Below are 18,871 nucleotides of genomic sequence, written 5' to 3'. Positions count from 1 at the left end.
ACCCCGAGCCATTGAATACCCTAGATTTTTGGTACAGAGCCATCAGTTTCTGCGGGAGACTCGTTCACCTTCCCCCATTTGTTTCCCTCCTGCTTCTCCTTCAATTAATCATACAATTTCCGGAATGCATACTCATCATGTTTCTTCTGCGAATGACAAAAACCTCCTCATACCATCCCGGCGTTCCGCACGACTGTAATCTCTGCCCATACGGCGCGCAGCCCCAAAAGTCGATCAAGACTGGCATGCCATCTCTCATCATGATATTCTGAGGATTCAAGTCGTTGTGGGCCAGTCCGATCGAGTGCAGGTAATAGATGGCCGACTGAACACCAGATAGAAACTTGTCATGGTTAAGTGGCTCAAACCCATCGGGAGCGTTGAAGTCATTGAGGTGGTCAGGCGCGATTTTGAGCTTGACGTCGCCTGGGACTTGGGGGAAAACCACTTCGTCTCCGATTCGCTGCAGGAGCTGGGTGAACTCATCAAATGTGGGTCTCTCTTGTTTCTCGTGGTCTTGCCGTAATGTACACTTTCATCAGCGGTGACATGGTAGAACATGCAGGATTTTGCTATGCCAGTGACTGGATCACAACCGGACTCGATGATGGTGAGGTCGCGGTAGGATGTGATGGTGGGAATGGGATGCCCCTCATCCGCTGTTGCGGTGCCATTGTTGGACTCCACGACTGTCTTGTCAATGGAAGACATGGTGGATTGATCTTCTTGAATGGAACGTTCAGTTTTGTGATGTGCGAGATGGAGTCCAGAGACAAACGGACAGTGCTGTTGATGACGAGAGACGAGGTTGGTGCACAAAACATGCAGTCGCACAGCCAAATAATTATTGGGTGGCTAAAATCCCACTGTAACCTATGCCAACAGCGCATAGGAGCTTTTTCGTGTCCAAGTCAAGAGCGATGTCACAGAATGTGGTCGACGTTGAGGACAGTCGACTGTATCTCCGAAGAGAATGCTACAATGAAGTATTGGCAAGCAATTCGACATCAACCCTCTCGTTTCCACCCCCTAGCTGAAATCTACACCGCATTCATCAAAGCTCCATCATCTTATCCAAATACTAGCGCGTCTGTGAAAACCAGTTGTGAAGGCCCCTTTTAGCAGGGGCCTCAGCCTCAGGTTCCAACGAGCGCTGAAGATTCGCCCTGTTTATCCCCACAACCTCCACATTGGCCGAGTGAATCAAGTCCTTAAGCAGCTCATCAAACTTTCTGTCTGACCTCTTATTGAAGCTCGTTACCTCCTTCTTCGACACAATAAGCACTCTCTAACAGCTCCCATAAGTCTAATAGCCTGGTTTAAAGCCCTGGTCATGCACAAATCCAATCAGTTTATCCAATTGTACTCTATCAAAGTCCAATTCCTTGACGGTTTCGGCAACGTTTAGTCGGCGTGCGAAGGCATCCCAGAACTCGGCAAGCTGCATGGAATGGCGGCTCGGATGGGGCGGAGGAATTCGAGAAATGCCGAGTTGAAGAGGCCCTCGTCGCGGATGAAGTAGTTGTACTCGTTAAGTAAGTAAGTTAAGTTAAGTAAAGCCTATTTTTGGTTAAGCCAAATTAAGCCTTCCTATTAGTTTAACTTGTAAATTCGGTAAGCTCTACTATTTTTAACCTTTTATAAAAAGGCGTAATACCGTAGGTATAATAGTAAAGGTATTACTATTAACCCTACTGTTAAATGTACTAGCATTAATTATCCAGCTTTACCTAAAGTAAGAATTTTAATTTTTAGTAAGTTAAATTATAGAAATTGTTTTTAGAGTAATGGAATTGTTAAAGGAATTTAAAAATAAAAGTTTAAAATTTCATTTTAATTATCAACAAATTATTTTAACGTACATTATAAGCGAGTGAGCCATATAAGCGAGTGAGCTACTTTTTCGACGCGGCGCGACCCTCCACCTACAATATACCACTCGACAACAACTAACTATGCCTGCCACCTAATACGAAGCTAGGGTAAACTTAGCCCTTAAAGCTCTTCAAAATGACGAAAATCTAAGTGTACGGGCCGCTGCTAAGATCTTCAATATTGATCGTACAACTCTTTCGCGGCGGCGCGCTGGCAAGCTGCACGGCGCGACACTACGCCTAATTCGAAGAAGCTTACTCAATTAGAAGAGGATACTATTATTTAATAGATTATTAAGCTATATACGCGAGCTTTTTTTACTAAGATTGCGTAGTGTAAAAAATACAGTTAACCAACTACTATACGTACGCGACGCGCCTCCTATTAGTAAGCTCTAAGCATATAACTTTGTTAAATGCTAACTATAGCTCTATACGCGTTTTACGCGTAAATATAACTATTAAAGAGCTAAGTGCGAGGATCTAAAGGTTATAGCCGAGTAGTTTACGCTCGTACGGCACACTAAAGCTAAATAGAGTATTATAAATAACGATATCTATGACTTCCACGAAATTAACTTTATAATAAATATTTATTTTCATAGGTATAGTAATTACGACTTCGGACGGCCTTAGTAAAGTAAAACTAGCTTAGTTTAATAATTACGAATAAATAACGGTAATTTAAAAAGTTAATACTTTCGGTTAACCTATCTTTCTTTTTATTATTTTAGCCGTATAATATTACTTTATTAATCAGTATGCCGAATATAACTTACCGTTTATATAGCGTATTATAATTACCGATAATAATTTATCTATTAAAATAATAGGCTTAAATGAGTTAAATATTTCGATTATTATTAGTTTAGAGTACGGCCACAGGCCTAAGAGTATGAGTAAGCAAGCGGGGCTCTCAGAGGCCTCAGGGGTTCAGTGGGGCTATGTATATAAGCGGTCTGCTTCGGACATTCTATTTTAGACAAGACATCGACTTTTATTTTCTTCGTATTTCGTGCCTTGCACGCGTGCAGGCAATCTGTTACGGACCTGACATAAGTGGGGAGCGCGGGGCGCGACCGTCCAACCACTGGAACGGAAAAGTGGGGAAGTCGGATTATCACTAGTGCCAAGGGTGATAATCACGATTATCACCAGCCTTCGATGAACGACGAGTGATAATCGACATTATCACTGGTGATAATGGTGATAAACCGGTCTATATATACGGAGGAACTGGCTGGTGTAGATAGACAGTTCCGCAGTATGCAATTCAGCTTGTATTCACAGTATCTAGTGTTTACATTGAGACATCTTGTTGTGCACTGTTTAGCTGCACCGAACCAGGATTATTCAGAAGTTACCTTCAACCAGTATCCCTTTCAGAGGTTCTGGATAGGGGTTCGTCACACAATCCTGGCCCTCTGATCAGGCCAATCCGGTGCTTATTATGTGGCCTGCGAGCCCATAGTGTCTTTTCTTTGTCCTACGTGAAGTGCGGCCTGCGAGCGAGCCACTGTCACGCAGGTGTGTTCATTTTGAGACCTGTTGAGGGTACATTTGTGGTGTTGTGGTTGTTTTGTGTGTTTTCTCGCCATTTCATTATATATCGTTCCGTATAAAAGGTAAATACCGGTTATTAATCCTCCACGGTTACGAGAGCTATCATTCGACCAAATTCGAGTATTATTATTAGTAAAATAATATTATTATACTCTATATACCTGTATATTCCTTCTACTACCTTTAGCTACTTAATATCGGCTACTTGGGATTACTAAAGTAAGCGTACGGTCGCTAAATCGAGGACTTAATATATATATATATTAACTATATTAGTAAGCTCGAATATCTTTATACCTTCCGAAAAGCTTTTTTTACTTTTTTACTTTTATAACAAAGAAAAATATATGGGATAGCTTTATAGATACTAACTTTACGCCGTACGATTTTAATAAAGTATTTTTTAAACTAAATGTAAAGCTTTATACGCTAATACCCCCGCCCTTACGGCCTAATACTTTATGACCTTAGGTATTTTAAATACTATAAAACCCCTAAGAAACTATTTTATAGTTAGTATTTATTAAAATCTATTTTACTAATTATTAAAATAATTTCCTGACTTTAATATTAATTATAGTAGACTAGCTTACTAAAAATATAACGGCTATAATATACTCAATAACTATTTCCTAACTTCCTTAATAATTGGCTAAGGGCGTCCTGCGCCCCGTATACGGCGCGGCTTAATGTTGGGTTAACTGTAACATAGTTTCGTAATATATAATTTAAATTATAATAATTAGTATTTAAACTATTATAATTAAGATAAGCTATTTATTATATACTATCTAGCTATACCGAACTAGGATTATTTAGAATTGCTTTTAATTGGTATCCCTTTTAGAGGTTTTGGATACAGGTTTATTACATCACTTTAGTTTTCAAAAACTTTAATTATTATTAAAAGTCGTTTATAAAATTAAACATTACTCAAAGATTTCTACAGAACCTATTAAAAGTCGGATTTCTCTAAATTCTATAATATAACTTTAAATTTATTACTAATTATTTAAATATTAATTAACTATGAAAGGTTATTTAACGTAGTTAAATTGATAAATAATTATTAAATTATAAATTAAATAAATAAACTGTTAATAAAATAAGTGGTGTAAAGTAATATGTAAAGGCCGATATTTATAACTATAGTAAGCAATATTATTGACGCCGTTTCACAAGGTGTAGTGTGGCAAGGTATGGTGAAAGGTAATGAATATTAGAGGGAATTCCCGGAAGTGTAGAAATTCCTTTAACTACTGCTCTCTGGCTAGTGCGCGCGTGGCCCCACTTGCAGGAGCAGGCAGGGTGGACTCCACTAAGAAGGCGGTGAGGCATGGTAGAATCTTTATCTAATCTATTAGATAAATCAACGAACCCAAGTTACGGCACTAGTTATAATTTAAATATAAATAATTAAGTAAGGATATATTCACTTTTTTAAAAATTGGGCTGAAAAAGTATTTCGGGTCTTATTAAGCACCACTTACAAGTTAAATTTGTAAGGGTATTAAGTAAGTAAAAAGTAAGGTTAGTTAAGTTAAGCTAAGGAAGACCCCAGACTTAGCTTGGCTTGACTTATTGCCACCCTGGGATATCTATTCAGGAGATCGTCTTTGGAGATGTATCGATGGCGCGCGCGGTCGAGGTCAGTGTTGAACCGTTGAGGGGTTAGTTCTCCTTTTTTTTTTTTCGCTGAGATTCATGGGCACGCTGTTGAGGCAAGAGTTGGCAGATCCGTGAGGTGTTGGAAAAGTTGGCAGAAGAAGTACATCACATGAATGATTTCACTTCACCAACCAAATAGCGTCAACGGCGTTTGCGCTGATGATACCAGGGGCTTGATAGGATGCCCGATATCAACCCCTCCCATTGCCGCGGTTTGTCACACAAACAGGTCTCTGTCAAGCGTTTATTCAGTAATATCACACTAGTGAACGATTGGGTTATGTACAAGTCAGGCCGTTCCGGGCGCAGTCTGACATGCAATCAAGTCATTCTTCAGTGTAACTTAAAACCCAAAGATACAACCAGAGATAAAAAAAGGAGCAAGATATTGTAGGCTGAGTTTGAAGCGTCGTGGTGATCTGGTAAGAGCCTCGCCTCATTGATGTCTCCATATTTGCTGCCTAAAGAAAACAAGACAGACCCAATGAGGGAAAGTCGCGGCTAGACAGGGCTATCGTTTTGCTTGGGCCTGTTTTCCAGTCAGCATCCAATCTAAAGACCCATAGCAATATGCTCTTGTTGAAGAACTTACTTGGTTGCCTTTTCATTGGTTCGATCGACCTTGTACTCGAGTCTCTGCATGACTCCTGACTCGGGCTCGCTCACTCTATCGTCATTTCCCACAGGAGAGGATATCTGCGTAGTGGTGGTGGCTGCTCCAGTCCATCCCTGCTTGGGCACCAGATTAGGGACCGAAGTGTGGCCAGTCTCCACCTCCAGCTCAGGCCTCACTCGAGATGCCGTGTGGACTGTGTTCGAGGTAGTCCCAGTAGCTCCACTGGTAGTTTGAGTGAAGTCGGTGTCTTTTGTGAAGAAGATTGGGTCAGGTCGGGTCGGTGGTCTTCCGCCCCTCGCCATGCGTCTTCGGACACGCTCAATCATGCTTGCCGTCGGAGCTGGCTTTTCTGCTTGCCGGGGCTTGGAGCGAACGAAAAGTTGAGGGAAGGAGGAAAGACAGGCGATCAACAAATTGATATAGGCTTCCACCGACCACCAGAAGATGAAGGCTACAGGGTCGATAGCGCCCTGATTGAAGCGAGTCGTGTAAAGGATGGAGACGCGTACAATGCCCACAATGACGGTGATGATGGTGAGAGAAAACAAGCCAATCAACGCTGCCTTCTTCTTCCGCCGGATTTTGAGATTCCAGACCATGGTGACAGGAATGGCCAGAATCATGAAATCAGTTATGATGCTGAAGGCTGTGAGAATGGTCGAGATGATGAGGGATTCAGTGACGAACCAACCGCTGTTGCAGTGGTCATTTTGATATATAAAGTCGTTCATGTAACACTTGTACTGAATAATCGTCATGGAGAGGATGAAGACGATTGCGCAAGCGACTACGCAGCTCCACCAGTATATTCGCTGTCGCCTCGTTTCAGAATTACCGTAGAGTCGCTTGAAGAAGAGCAGGAGGGCGAGCTTGACAATGAAGATGCAGATGAAGACGAGCAGCTGCATGGCCAGCATGCAATCCATCCACTGTCTGATATCCTTGAGCGGAGGCGGGAGTGGCTGCTTCCCAGATCCCCACCAAACGATGGCATACATATTCCACCACTGTGTTGCCCACACCACCGAGTTTACAAAGATTATAAGCCAAGCAAAAATAACCAGGATGTCGTCCCAGAAGAGCTTGCGGAACGTCCTCCATCGTGTTGCGAGCCGGACGCTCAGGGTGATCAAGTTGACTCCCGTCAGAGTCCAGACGACGCCGTGGAAGGCCTGCCAGGGGATGAGAGCCTCCCCGTAGCCACCCTTGGATACAGCGGCTTCAGACATGGTGACAAGACGGCGAGATTGAGACGGTGATACGGAATGGCGTGGTGCAAGATCCTGAACAGGTTGAGGGCATGGTGCCTGTTCTGTTCGCTCCACAGAAGCATCGTCTTGGCTATAAGCAGGGGATCCGTCACAAAGAAGCGACACTTGAAATGCCACCCCAAGTTCTAGATGCTCACCTTCGGGGATAGCAAGCTTCCATCGGTGGGGTAGGCTTGATACAAAGAGACTCGTCAGGAGCTCATCAATCTCACTGGTCCGGAATGGCAAGACCGACCAATCCCGTGCAAGATCATCGCAGCTGACTGGCATTAAAGTGTCAAAGGTCTTTGTCCATGGTGAAGATCGCTCAGCAAGCTTCTGGACGCAAGCAAGACTCAACAACGACGTCTGATGATCTCCTCTCGAGGACGAAAGCCAAGCAGCAGCATCATTCTGCAAACCGCCCTACTCTTATCTACAAAGTATACGTGGCTTGAGAACCAGCCTCGCTAGATTACAGGTAGCTCAATGAAACATATGTTGTGATATTCCAAGAAATATTCAACAACAACAGAACTATAAGAGGCTATTGCAAACCGGAAAGTTTTCAGATATGATCAAGCTCCATACATAGCTGTAGCGGCAAGGGAGCGGGAACTTTCTCCGACGTGGTGGCAAAGGCACGCTATTCTTTGTTAAAGGCCGGGCGGGACATTGCCCGATCACGACAACTACCCCGCCTAACCGAAGCTATTGAAGCTGTTCAACAACGGGACTTTATCACCATGCCGAGGGAAGACAACAACCTGAACCCGTCCCTGGACGGCTCAGATGCATCGGTTTTTACACCACATAGAAACAACTTCCGGGTCGCCTAGCGTTAACGTGCGCGATGAGGGGCAGGTTGATCTGCCGTAGCATTGCCAGTGATTGGCGCGCTTGCAAGAGGTGAATGAAGTCCCACGACTGGCGGAGAAATATTCTAGGGCTCGCAAGTTCCCATAAAAACCAAAGGGCATAAGACCACGGAGAATTTGAATGGCAATGTCAACTGATATCTTTGAGTGTCTCTCAGGGGCTACCTCGCGGAGTCGTCTGGTCCGGCCTACGTGAGTGCTAGGTGCGCGGCAGTGCACTAACAATTACCTAGCCGCCCGGCTAGCTCAATCGGTAGAGCGTGAGACTCTTATGGAGTACTCCGAAATCTCAAGGTTGTGGGTTCGACCCCCACGTCGGGCTCAATTCCCGTCAATGACGATCTTTTTTTCCACTCTGTATCCTCCGTCCTCTTTTTGGGGTTGATCCATCTTGGAGATACTTAAACACCCCCTGAACCATCCATTAAGAACCAAGATGTCTCGTCCACCACCACGTCCCTCCAAACCATCACAATGTTCCTCCACACGCTCACCACCACCCTCTCCCTCCTCCTCCTTCCCCGTCTAGGCCTCTCCCAAACAACCCTCACCAACCCCGTCATCTGGCAAGACCACCCCGACCTCGACGTCTTCCGCATCGGCCACACATTCTACTACTCCTCCTCCACCTTTGCGTACTCCCCCGGCGCCCCCCTGCTCCGCTCCTTTGACCTCGCCAACTGGGAAGCAGTCACCCACTCAGTCCCCTACCTCAACTTTTCCCCCGCCAACGCCTACAATTTGACCTCGGGCTCAAGAGCCTACGTAAAAGGCATCTGGGCCAGCACCCTCCGCTATCGCCCCTCAACCGACACCTTCTACTGGCTCGGCTGCATCGACGGATCCAAAACCCACATCTGGACCAGCCCGGGCGGCAACGCGCGCCAAAACGGGGGGGAGGTCCCCCCCCAAGCGTGGAACTGGTCCCCCCGGCCGGTGATTAGCAACTGCTACTACGACGCGGGGTTGTTTTTTGACGACAAAGACGACTCACAAGCTTACGTCGTTTATGGAAACACCCAGATTAGGATGGCGCAGTTGGTGGTGGACCAGAATGGGGATTTGAAAGAGGTGAGGAATCAGGTTGTTTATACTAGTGGTGATATGACGCTGGAAGGGGCGAGGTTGTATAAGCGGAACGGGGAGTACCTATGTTTGGGTTACCAGACCGGCGGATGCGCAGTTTGTACTTAGGGGGAAGAGTCCGTGGGGGCCGTTCGAGAGACGGGTGTTGGTTGATAGGATTGGGGGGCCTTTGTCGAGTGCGGGCTTTGCGCATCAGGGGGGGATTGTGGATACGCAGGATGGGAGGTGGTTTTATTTGGGTTTTTTGGATGCTTATCCCGGAGGGAGGATTCCTGTTGCCGCGCCGTTGACGTGGGGGGGTGATGGGTGGCCGAGTGTGGTTAGGGATGGGGGGAATGGATGGGGGAGGACGTATCCTTTGCCTGTGAACACGACTAGAAAGGTGAATGTGTTGGGGCCGAGGGTTGATGAGTTTAAGGGGGGGAAGTTGGGACCAGAGTGGGAATGGAATCATAATCCTGATAATGGGAAGTGGTCGTTGAGTGATGGCCTGGTTTTGAAGACGGCGACGGTGACGGGGGATTTGTTTGCCGCGAGGAACACGCTTACACATCGGATTGTTGGGCCGAAGTCGAGGGGTACTTTTAGGATTGATGTTGGAGCTATGAGGGATGGCGATCGAGCTGGCGCTGTGCTCTTCCGGGACAAGGCTGCCTACATTGGCATTCACAAGACCGGAAACACTGCGTCGATCGTCATGGTTGACAACTTGAACTTGGTTGAGGGTTCATGGACAACAAGTTCTACCGGTCGAGTGGCGGCGACTGGGCCGTCTGTCACCGGAGAGATCTGGCTCCGAATTCAAGCCGATATCACGCCCGCCTTCGGGACGAACACTGGACGGCAAGTCATCTTCTCTTACAGCACCGATGGCAGGACTTTCACGAATCTTGGACCCGCCTTCGCCATGAGCAACTCTTGGCGATACTTTACTGGGTATAGATATGGCGTTTTCAACTTTGCGACCAAGGCACTGGGAGGCGAGGTGAAGGTCAAGAGTTTTGCGATGGAGATGGTGTAACTCTATGTCCAGCAGTGATGGAACACCATGGTGTTATTGTTTAAGAGAAGTGCAAGGCTTGGCATAGTTACAATCGAATCAAAGAACTCTCAGGGTGGCTCCACCGAGCGATGACAAAGAATATTCCAGAACCGTGCTAGTGGGGCCACCTTTTTTCTTCTGGAAGATAGCAAAACCGATCTTACAAAGCAAGACTGGAGTCGAAGATTGGGGAAAACTCTTCATTTTCTAGATGTCGATAATGGTGGGTCTGTTTTTTGTCGGCGAAACCTTTTCCCAATTGCCCGTGTAGCTCGATGCTGACAAGAACATCAGCGATATGGCATTGAGTTAAAATTTGTACCTAAGCAAAAGCAATTAAAAAGCATTGTCAGGGATGGGCGTTAGTCATGAGGTGTGATGTGAGCATTGGCGACATCAAAAAAACATGGGCAGACCACTCTCTGCTGACTGTTTGCCATTATGCATGCACTCTAACAACCCAGACACTAACTTTAGAGCTTATTCATCATGCTAATGACCAACAACACTCTAGGGCTCGACCGGGGATTCTCCCAAGAAAAAATGTCTCCACATGGCATCGTGGTATCGTAGCTATGACGTTGAATATCTGCGGGACCCGGACGACAACCGACCAAATTGTGACCCCAGAGGAGGTAGGAGCTTGTTTTGCTTGAACAGATATAAAAGCCCTCTGGCTTGTCTCGACCTAGAACCTGTTCATCCTTTTTACTCTCTCATTCTCAATTCATACCCCACAACCCCCTTTCACCCCCTATCACCTCTCCAATCTCAGCTTTCATACGGTTTATCACCAGTCATCACAATGTCGATCCCCAAGACCCAGAAGCAGTGGCTCATCACCGGAGCCGACAAGGGCCTCGACGGCCTCGTCTACCAAGACGCTCCCGTCCCCACCCCCGGCGACCATGAGGTCCTCGTCCACCTTCTCGGCGCCTCGCTCAACTACCGCGATCTCATCATCCCCAGGGGAATGTATCCCTTCCCGCTCAACCTCCCAGTAGTAGCCTGCTCCGACGGCGCCGGCGAGGTTGTCGCTGTTGGGTCCAAGGTCACAAAGTGGAAGAAGGGCGACAAGGTCCTCACCCTCTTTAACCAGGGCCATCAGAGAGGTGATATGGACATTGCGGCCAGCAAGACCGGTCTTGGCGGCTGCTTCGACGGCACCTTGAGGCAGTATGGTACTTTTGCCGAGACTGGTGTCGCCAAGATGCCCAGCAACTTGAACTACGTCGAGTCTGCTTCGCTTGTCTGTGCTGGTCTTACGAGCTGGAACGCTCTTTATGGTCTGAAGCCGTTGAAGAAGGGCCAGTGGGTTGTCACCCAGGGTACTGGTGGTGTTAGTTTGTTTGCTCTGCAGGTAAGAATTTCTCTTTCAACAAATGAAACATGAGGGCGTGCTAACAGAAAACAGTTTGCCAAGGCTGCTGGCGCGCATGTCATCGCGACGACATCTACCGCCGAGAAGGCCGAGATGCTTAAGAAGTTGGGCGCCGACCACGTTATTAACTACAGGGAAGATGTCAACTGGGGTGAGACTGCCCGTAAGTTGACCCCCGGTGGTGAGGGTGTTGAGCATGTTATTGAGGTTGGCGGTGCCGACACTTTCACCCAGAGCTTGAGCGCTGTTAAGATGGAGGGTGTCATCTCCGTCATTGGATTCCTCGGCGGTGCGGCTCCCAAGGACAACATTCTCGAGACCCTTTCTCGTGTCTGCACTGTCCGTGGTGTATACGTCGGCTCTCGCGAGCAGCTTGAGGCCATGTGTGCCGAGATTGAGAAGCACGACATCCACCCTGTCATGGACAAGACAGTCTTTACTCTCGAAAAGGCGAAGGAGGCTTATGAGTACATGTGGGCCAAGAAGCACACTGGCAAGATTCCCATCACGATTGAGTAACGGGGTCAAAAGGGGGATTTGTGCAACCTTGTATATAAGAACCTAATGATGAGATCTGCTTAACGATGAGAACTGTCACAGTCATTATCACCCGTGTGTATAGTGGGACCGACCGGGCCAGTCACGCAGGATGTGCCGACCCGAGCTTGAGCGTCCGATGCCGTGGTAAATTGGACTCTATGGGTAACCCATGCCGCATTTTCCTTCATGTTACCTGCCGAGCTTGACTGAGTGCCGGCCGCGCTTGTTCTGACTGGCGCCAGCTTATGCAAGGTGTCAACCGAGTGTTGACGAACCAGCATATAAGACTGATAGAATAGCAAATGCAACATTAGATAAGCGGCCAAAAAACACCAGTTCCATGGAGATAAACCTCATGAGCTCTACATTTGTCCTACCACCCCGCTCCTGAGGCGTGGTCTAGAGACAATAGGCACTGTCGTGACACCCACCATCAGAACTGAAATGCCGGCTAAGAGCTCAATCCCACGTTGTGGCTGCCAAGAGACCCTGTCAATGCTGCTGACTGCAGATGTACCGTAGAAATTAATCCCGGTATCAGCATTGGCTGCCGGGTAGCGAGTGAGCAGGTCCTATCGGATGGACTCCTCATAGGGCCGACAGTACGAATTGCCACACTGAGTGCCCATTATCATACACTATCGAGTTGGAGATGGCTGGGCGGCAAGACCCTCGCAGAACCGAAACTCTCAGTGGCACCCAACCAACGTGGAGGCATCATGAAGAACTTGCATGTGCTTACATGGACTATTGGATGGTGCCCAAGATGCGCGGGCCAACATCCTGGCAGGAGAAAAAGTTGAGATTGCGGCAAGCATAAATAACACAAGCTCCTCGCGGGAATTGTTCAGACAGAGCTTCCACGGCACCTCGTCCCCAATCTTCACACACAGCCACCATGAAGCTCCTCACAGGCTACCTTCTCCTCCAAACTGCCGGCCTAGCCACGGCTCTGCCCCCCAAGCTCGAGGACTTCAAGCAAAAAGCAATCGACTCCGGCGTCGCCCTCAAAGCCCTCAATGGCATCGCCCTCGCCAAAGCCCTCACCAAATTCAGCGGCACATGCACGCCCTCCAAAGTGAAATACCGCCGCGAATGGCGCACCATCTCCAAGCCCGACCGCAGAAAATTCATCGCCGCGGTCAAGTGCATCATGGCCAAACCCAGCACGCTCCCTCCGGAGGAAGTCCCCGGCGCCAAGTCATTATACGATGACATCGTCTGGGCCCATGCGCGAAGAAGCGGTCTCGTTCACAACAGCGTTCGCTCCCCTTCTCCTCCGCCCCCCTTTTTCCCACTTTACTAATCCTCACAGGGAACCTTCCTCCTCTTCCACCGCTACTACCTCCACACCTACGAAACGGAACTCTCCGCCTGCGGCTGGACCGCAGGGCTCCCCTACTGGGAATGGGGCCTCGACATAACCGGGCCCCATCTCTCCCCCATCTTTGACGGTTCCGACACATCGTTAGGTGGTGACGGCGAGTTCATCCCTAACCGCCCCCCTTTTTCAATCCCTTGGATCGACCCCCTCACACCGGAAATCATCATCCCACCCGGGACGGGAGGTGGATGCGTCAAGACAGGTCCGTTTGTCCATCATAAAGTCAGACTTGGGCCGTTCAACATGACAGAGACGTTCCCTGTCGAGCCGGAGGATGGGAGGGGGGATAATGAGAGGTGTTTGATTAGGGATTTGAACAAGGGGGGGATTGAGAGGTGGGCGAGTTTTAGGAATAGTACTGAGTTGATTTTGGGGAGTGGAGATATCTTTGAGTTTCACGTCAATGCTGTGAGTGCTTCTGACTGGATTGAAAGGTACCGGGAAGGGGGAGTGCTGCTGACATGCCGGGTGATATAGGAAGGGGATCCGAGATGGGTACCGACCAAGCCGATGGGTGTTCATGGTGGTGGGCATTCGTCGATTGGTGGGGTGGGCGGGCATGCTGCTGATCCGGTTATTTCGCCGTATGATCCTGCTTTTTGGTTGACGCATGGGCAGTTGGATAGGGTTTATTGGATTTGGCAGATGTTGGATTTGGAGAGTCGGAGTGTGAGTTCTGCTGAGCGGAGTCGTTTGTTGTGTGATATGAAAACTGACTTGGCTTCGGACAGGACGTCTTTGGGACTGGCACGTGGCTCAACATCCCGCCTAGTCCTAATGTTACTGTGGAAGACAGCATCGATGTGTTGCCTCATCAGCCGCCGAGGAAGTTGAAGGAGTTGATGAGTACGGTTGCGGGAAGCCCGTTCTGTTTTGTCTATGTGTAAGTGAGACAAGGATGATGGAGTTTACCATTTTCAAGTAGTTAAGGACTGGTATATTTGCTGCACTTCGTAGCAAGACAGTTAGGAAGTGTTGGGTAATTGTGTTGGCTTCGTAGAGAAACACCGCGATCCCACTGTGACTAGATATCAGTCAGATTCATACATGTTCAATTCGGCTTAGTGCTATTCTATCATCCACTCCGTTTTCTTCTTTTTTTTTTTTTGTCTGTGCACGATCGCCGCCCATTTGTCCCCGTTTGCAAGGCGCGTTCTTGACAAACCAAAACACGACGCAACTGGTCGCGACTTCATCGACATCATGCCTCCCCTACTCCGAAAGCGCAAAGCCTCTCTCAATGACGATAACTCAGCATTAGCAGTAGCCAAGCGGGTAGCCTCACCCACAAACCCGGCGGGCACCCAGCAGAGGACGAGGACAACCGACAGCTGGTCGCTGGACAACCCGACTCGGTCGCTACATCACAAGTCACCCAAAGGGACAATCTACCGTTTGCCTCACCAAAACACGGTCCTGATGCTGTTCTTGGCCTCGAAAGAAAATGGAACCCTTGGTGCGACGAAATCCCGAGCAACCTGGCAGACGCGATGGATATGGCTGACTTGTATTCACTCCATTTCCAGGAGCTCGTTGAGGAGGAGCTTGCGAAAAAGATCACGATATTGAATGTGAGTGGTGGCGTGCTGTATCTTCCTTGCTGGACAACCCGCCAATTTGCTCATCAATCACTAATGACATCGCATGGATATACGGGCGCCAAACCCTCGACTCATGATGCTTCTTCGCCAACATATTGGGTCGTTGTCCCTTACCAAAAAATCAGATTGCGCATCCATGCTGCAGCAGCACCTCTCTATGAAACGGTGTCTTCAACAGCTGGTATGTACAATTCGACCCTGAGCCAAGGGCTAGAAAAGTTTACTCCCCATCTGGAGACTCTTTCTGAGCTTCGAGGATGAGCATGTTTACAAAGAAAGCTACGAGTTGGCAATGGTTCTGAAGGGTTACTGGTGGTGTCTCGGGAAGAAGTGGTCCGAAACTGACCGATTGCTGGTGGCTCGGGCTGGGCCGTCCGCTGGTTTGATGAGGTACTGGGAGAAATTATCGGTCGTTGGAGACAATTTGGGGCCCTGCTGGGATGTGGAAGGCGACTTGGACAAAATGACTGCGGAATGGCGAGCGCGATAGGTCTCCTGTTTGGGGGAACACACCTCGGAACCGTGGTTTGACGAGTCACGGCGACTGTTGGGGATCATGTGTGGAGTATTTCCAAGGCTAGAGAGCTCTCCGGAAACAGGCCGCTCGTGCTACAACTGAGATTGTATGTGGGCAATGGCTTGGCAGCTTCGAATGGCTGATGGAAGGGTCCTGGTTCTGAGGTGGCGTTATGTGGGGCTGGTGACCTAAGCAAGTCACTGGCTGCGAAAAGTGAGGCCAAAAATGGCCAGAAAAGTAGACAATTTGGTGATACAGTAATTGGTTGTTGGTTGTTAAGTCTAAAACAAATAGGAAATCCAGCCTTAAAAGTAAACCGGGGTGGGTCTGGTGAAAGCTTGGGCCCTTTGTCTGGTGCCCCACACGTTAGGATCTGCGGAGCGTCGTATCACTTTCTCTTGTTTCCCATTGCTGCTCATCGATACTTAGGGTAATGCCCCCCTAAAGTTTCTCAATTCTTAACTTTGAAGCCCGTGGTGGACCCGTTCGGCCTGTACGACAACCACACCCTGAAACACGCCATGTGGCGATTCATCCCTGGGATCCGTGAGATATCCGAGGCTAGTGAGGAAGGTTGCCTATCGACCTGCGACTCATTGGTGGATGCATACAAGCTGATGATGTACCTGGGCAAATTCCAGTACGTTCCTCATGTGCCGAGCGAAGGTATCGACCAGCACGATAGAAACTATGATGATTTTCCGGCAAGTCTCATCCGACGGAGGATGGAAGCCGGACATCACCTTCGTGACGGGAAGGTCCATGAGTGCTACTCTATTTTGCTGGAGCGATCAAAGGAACGGAAGGTTCGGGGTGATGAGGCGTGTTATGCTGAGCCTTTGTCGTTGTGATGAATTGGGAGTAAGAAGTGAGGTTGAGTAAGCTACCACGTTCGGTAATGTGGAACTTGGAGATCCCAGTTGTATTAGTACATTGATTAATGTCTGTCTGAAGAAGAAAAGTCTGCCCTAAAGAGCGTAAGAATGGCAATTTATATAGACCGAGAGCACCACCAAAAAGACCGTATCCTTCCAAGGCTTTCAAAGGCCTTGCGTAAGCTCTCGTGAGCTTTATAATACTCTATAAGAGCCAGAAAATTGCGCCGAAGCCAGATAAAAGAGCGTAGACCTATTTCTCCGTCTGAGGCTATATTGGTCTACACGTAAGCCACGCTGCTCTTGCAAGCCTGCAGGAGCCAAGGCGGGCCAAGCCATACGCCACACCTTCACAGGTAATCTTCCATGTTAGCTCAAGGAATAAAAGTTGAGTTTGCTACGAGTTGTATGACAGTGGATGGATATATTCTGTGAGCGTCCTGCCAAGACCATGAGCGCTTCCACGTCTCATGTGCCGCCAACCTGCTTGGCATCCAGCTGACCGACAACCAGCCAAGCCCTCAACCCAACAACACATATCTCAACCGGACGTCATTTGACACGGTTCAAAGGAACACGGCAGTAAAATAAAATGGTGAGAGGGCCAGTTGTTGCTTTGGACAACCCCGGTCACGCGTCTTGTGGAACACACATGCACCGACGACGATTGGAACGCCCCTTTCATTCTTGATGGCCCTTCTCGCCGGAAACACAAACCCAACAACGACAGCCCCTCCCAGCCGATGAATATGTCAGATTCAAGGAAGAAGAAACGCGAACCCCGGCCCAGTCCCGAGAATTACCTCGCCAAAGGTATACCGTCAAAGCCATCTTATCAGATCCTGTCAGACTAACCTGTTGACCCTTCAGAACCTGCCCAGTCTTTCAAAGCCCTCACGTACTCTGCTCTAGTACGGGGTCTGCAGCAATTGCAGCTGAGCGGATCATGTCTCGAATTAGCAGCGAGGAGAAGCCCGTAGAGGAGGAGGTAGCTGTTAGTGTTGAGGATGATGGCCGCTGTTCCGAGTCCATCGAAAAGTACGACCATAGTCTTGATGAGTTGTGTACCGAAGTTATCAAAAAGTGTGCAGACTCGGAGACTCCGAGTCAGGCAAACGGCGGCCTAAAGTGCCCGCAAGCGACGCAGGACTTTCGTGAGTGGCAAGAGGACCGTGAGGATCTGGGGATTACGGATTGGCTTCCTGAAAGAAAGGCGTTGGACTTGCTTGCATATCCACCGCCGAAGAGCTGGGGGGCGGCGACTGACCTTGGTGGAAATGGGATTTGTCACGCTGAAGCCAAAAAAAGAAAATGAGGATTTGGTGGCTGATCTGAACTGAGTTTGGCTCGAGTCAGCTTTTTTGTTGGCAGGTGACTGAATTGAACACGGTATCGGGCGGAACACACACCAAGAGAAAGCTTAATACCTACCTGATCAGATGTGCTCACATTTCCCCTCCGCACTGCTCTCTTCTCCTTTTCTGTTCTGCCAGCTACATTCACTGATCGATCCGTAAGACCAAGTCCGCCTCAGGCTACCTCCAAACATGGATCTAGACAGGCCGGCACCGAAGAATACTCCAGTTTCAAGGACCGCGGCAGCTGGTCCAAGCTCTGAACAGACGAAGCGGTTCAAAGATTTTTAGCAAGACAAAAACGAACCGAGGGACATGAAAGACTTGATGGAAGAAAATGCTCTCCTAAAAGCTCAACTTGCTCAGGTTATTGACTTTGTTGACCAGCAGTTTGTTGCAGCGAGTACGCACGACCAAACTTCATGTTTGACTCTCCTTGACCATTTTGAACTGACGTAGTGTATCAGATGCATCTTCTTCTCTTCAAGACCTATTTGTATCCCGCCTCGGTCCTCGAACTTTGGCCGAATCACTGCTCAAAAGCATGGCCACCGTCGCGTCACCACTTTACACCAAGGCGTTTTGGCCTAAAAAGACCGAAATCACCAACGATGACCTGTGCGTCGCCACGTCGAAGCTCATAGAACCAATCCGAAAGATTGCCGATATTAATCATGCGGACTCTCTCAAGCAGGCTCACAGGCTTGTTTTTGAGCTTCGGGCTTGGTAGTTCAACGAGGCCTACGTCTGTCATGATTTATATGGCTCTGCCGACAGAGATGTTCAGCTTGACGAGCTGATAACCGATTTGATTGGGAAAAGAAAGGGAGCCGGACATCGCTGGGCGTGGAAAGCTGAGCTGGAAAGGCTCGAGAAAGAAGCCAAGATGCGGGCTGATAAGGGAACAAAGCGGTGGTTGTTGCAATCAGGCCAGGCGCTGAAAGAGCTTGTGGACCAGGTGGGTCCTGGTGATGAAGATGTCATGCCAGCGAAAAAAACATAGAAAACTACGATCGCACGCATAGCGGTGTCAGTAACGACGACATAGCCAGAGAAACCGCGCGGTTCATCGAGCCCATTCGAGAGATTTCCGCAATTGATCATAAAGACGCCCTTGCTGAGGCGTATGGCTCGGTATTTGAAACGAACCAATGGTGGTATACTGAGGAGGGAGAGAACGAGGACGGTTATACCTCTTAACGTTGCGGTCTTCATCGCGGTCTTCATTGCGAGTGTTGTGT

The 18,871-nt window shown here is 48.4% G+C and overlaps 4 protein-coding genes across 4 annotated transcripts, besides 1 other annotated feature; 3 read left to right on the top strand and 1 right to left on the bottom strand.

The window, feature by feature from the left end:
* Positions 1 to 5,693: 5,693 nt before the first annotated feature.
* PODANS_5_10440 (uncharacterized protein) lies at positions 5,694 to 7,262 on the bottom strand (the record flags this gene model as incomplete). Its single annotated transcript, XM_001905550.1, has 1 exon — positions 5,694 to 7,262. One exon carries the CDS (start codon positions 7,260 to 7,262, stop codon positions 5,694 to 5,696), a length of 1,569 nt encoding a protein of 522 aa, XP_001905585.1.
* Positions 7,263 to 8,084: 822 nt separating this feature from the next.
* Positions 8,085 to 8,171, top strand: a tRNA (tRNA-Lys).
* A 152-nt stretch (positions 8,172 to 8,323) lies between these two features.
* PODANS_5_10430 (uncharacterized protein) lies at positions 8,324 to 9,956 on the top strand (the record flags this gene model as incomplete). Its single annotated transcript, XM_001905549.1, has 2 exons — positions 8,324 to 8,994; positions 9,053 to 9,956. 2 exons carry the CDS (start codon positions 8,324 to 8,326, stop codon positions 9,954 to 9,956), a joined length of 1,575 nt encoding a protein of 524 aa, XP_001905584.1.
* Positions 9,957 to 10,782: 826 nt separating this feature from the next.
* Positions 10,783 to 11,877, top strand: PODANS_5_10420 (uncharacterized protein; the record flags this gene model as incomplete). The annotated part of the gene is made up of 2 exons (XM_001905548.1): positions 10,783 to 11,337; positions 11,392 to 11,877. 2 exons carry the CDS (start codon positions 10,783 to 10,785, stop codon positions 11,875 to 11,877), a joined length of 1,041 nt encoding a protein of 346 aa, XP_001905583.1.
* Positions 11,878 to 12,796: 919 nt separating this feature from the next.
* Positions 12,797 to 14,169, top strand: PODANS_5_10410 (uncharacterized protein; the record flags this gene model as incomplete). Its single annotated transcript, XM_001905547.1, has 5 exons — positions 12,797 to 13,159; positions 13,214 to 13,716; positions 13,760 to 13,777; positions 13,901 to 13,949; positions 14,014 to 14,169. The coding sequence occupies 5 exons, from the start codon at positions 12,797 to 12,799 to the stop codon at positions 14,167 to 14,169; spliced, it is 1,089 nt and encodes a 362-aa protein (XP_001905582.1).
* Between the last annotated feature and the right edge of the window lie 4,702 nt (positions 14,170 to 18,871).

This window comes from Podospora anserina, chromosome 5 (assembly GCF_000226545.1).
Source record: "Podospora anserina S mat+ genomic DNA chromosome 5, supercontig 10".
Lineage (NCBI taxonomy): Eukaryota > Fungi > Ascomycota > Sordariomycetes > Sordariales > Podosporaceae > Podospora > Podospora anserina.
Note: the sequence above shows the minus strand (reverse complement) of the source record. Positions and strands in the feature narration are given on the sequence as shown.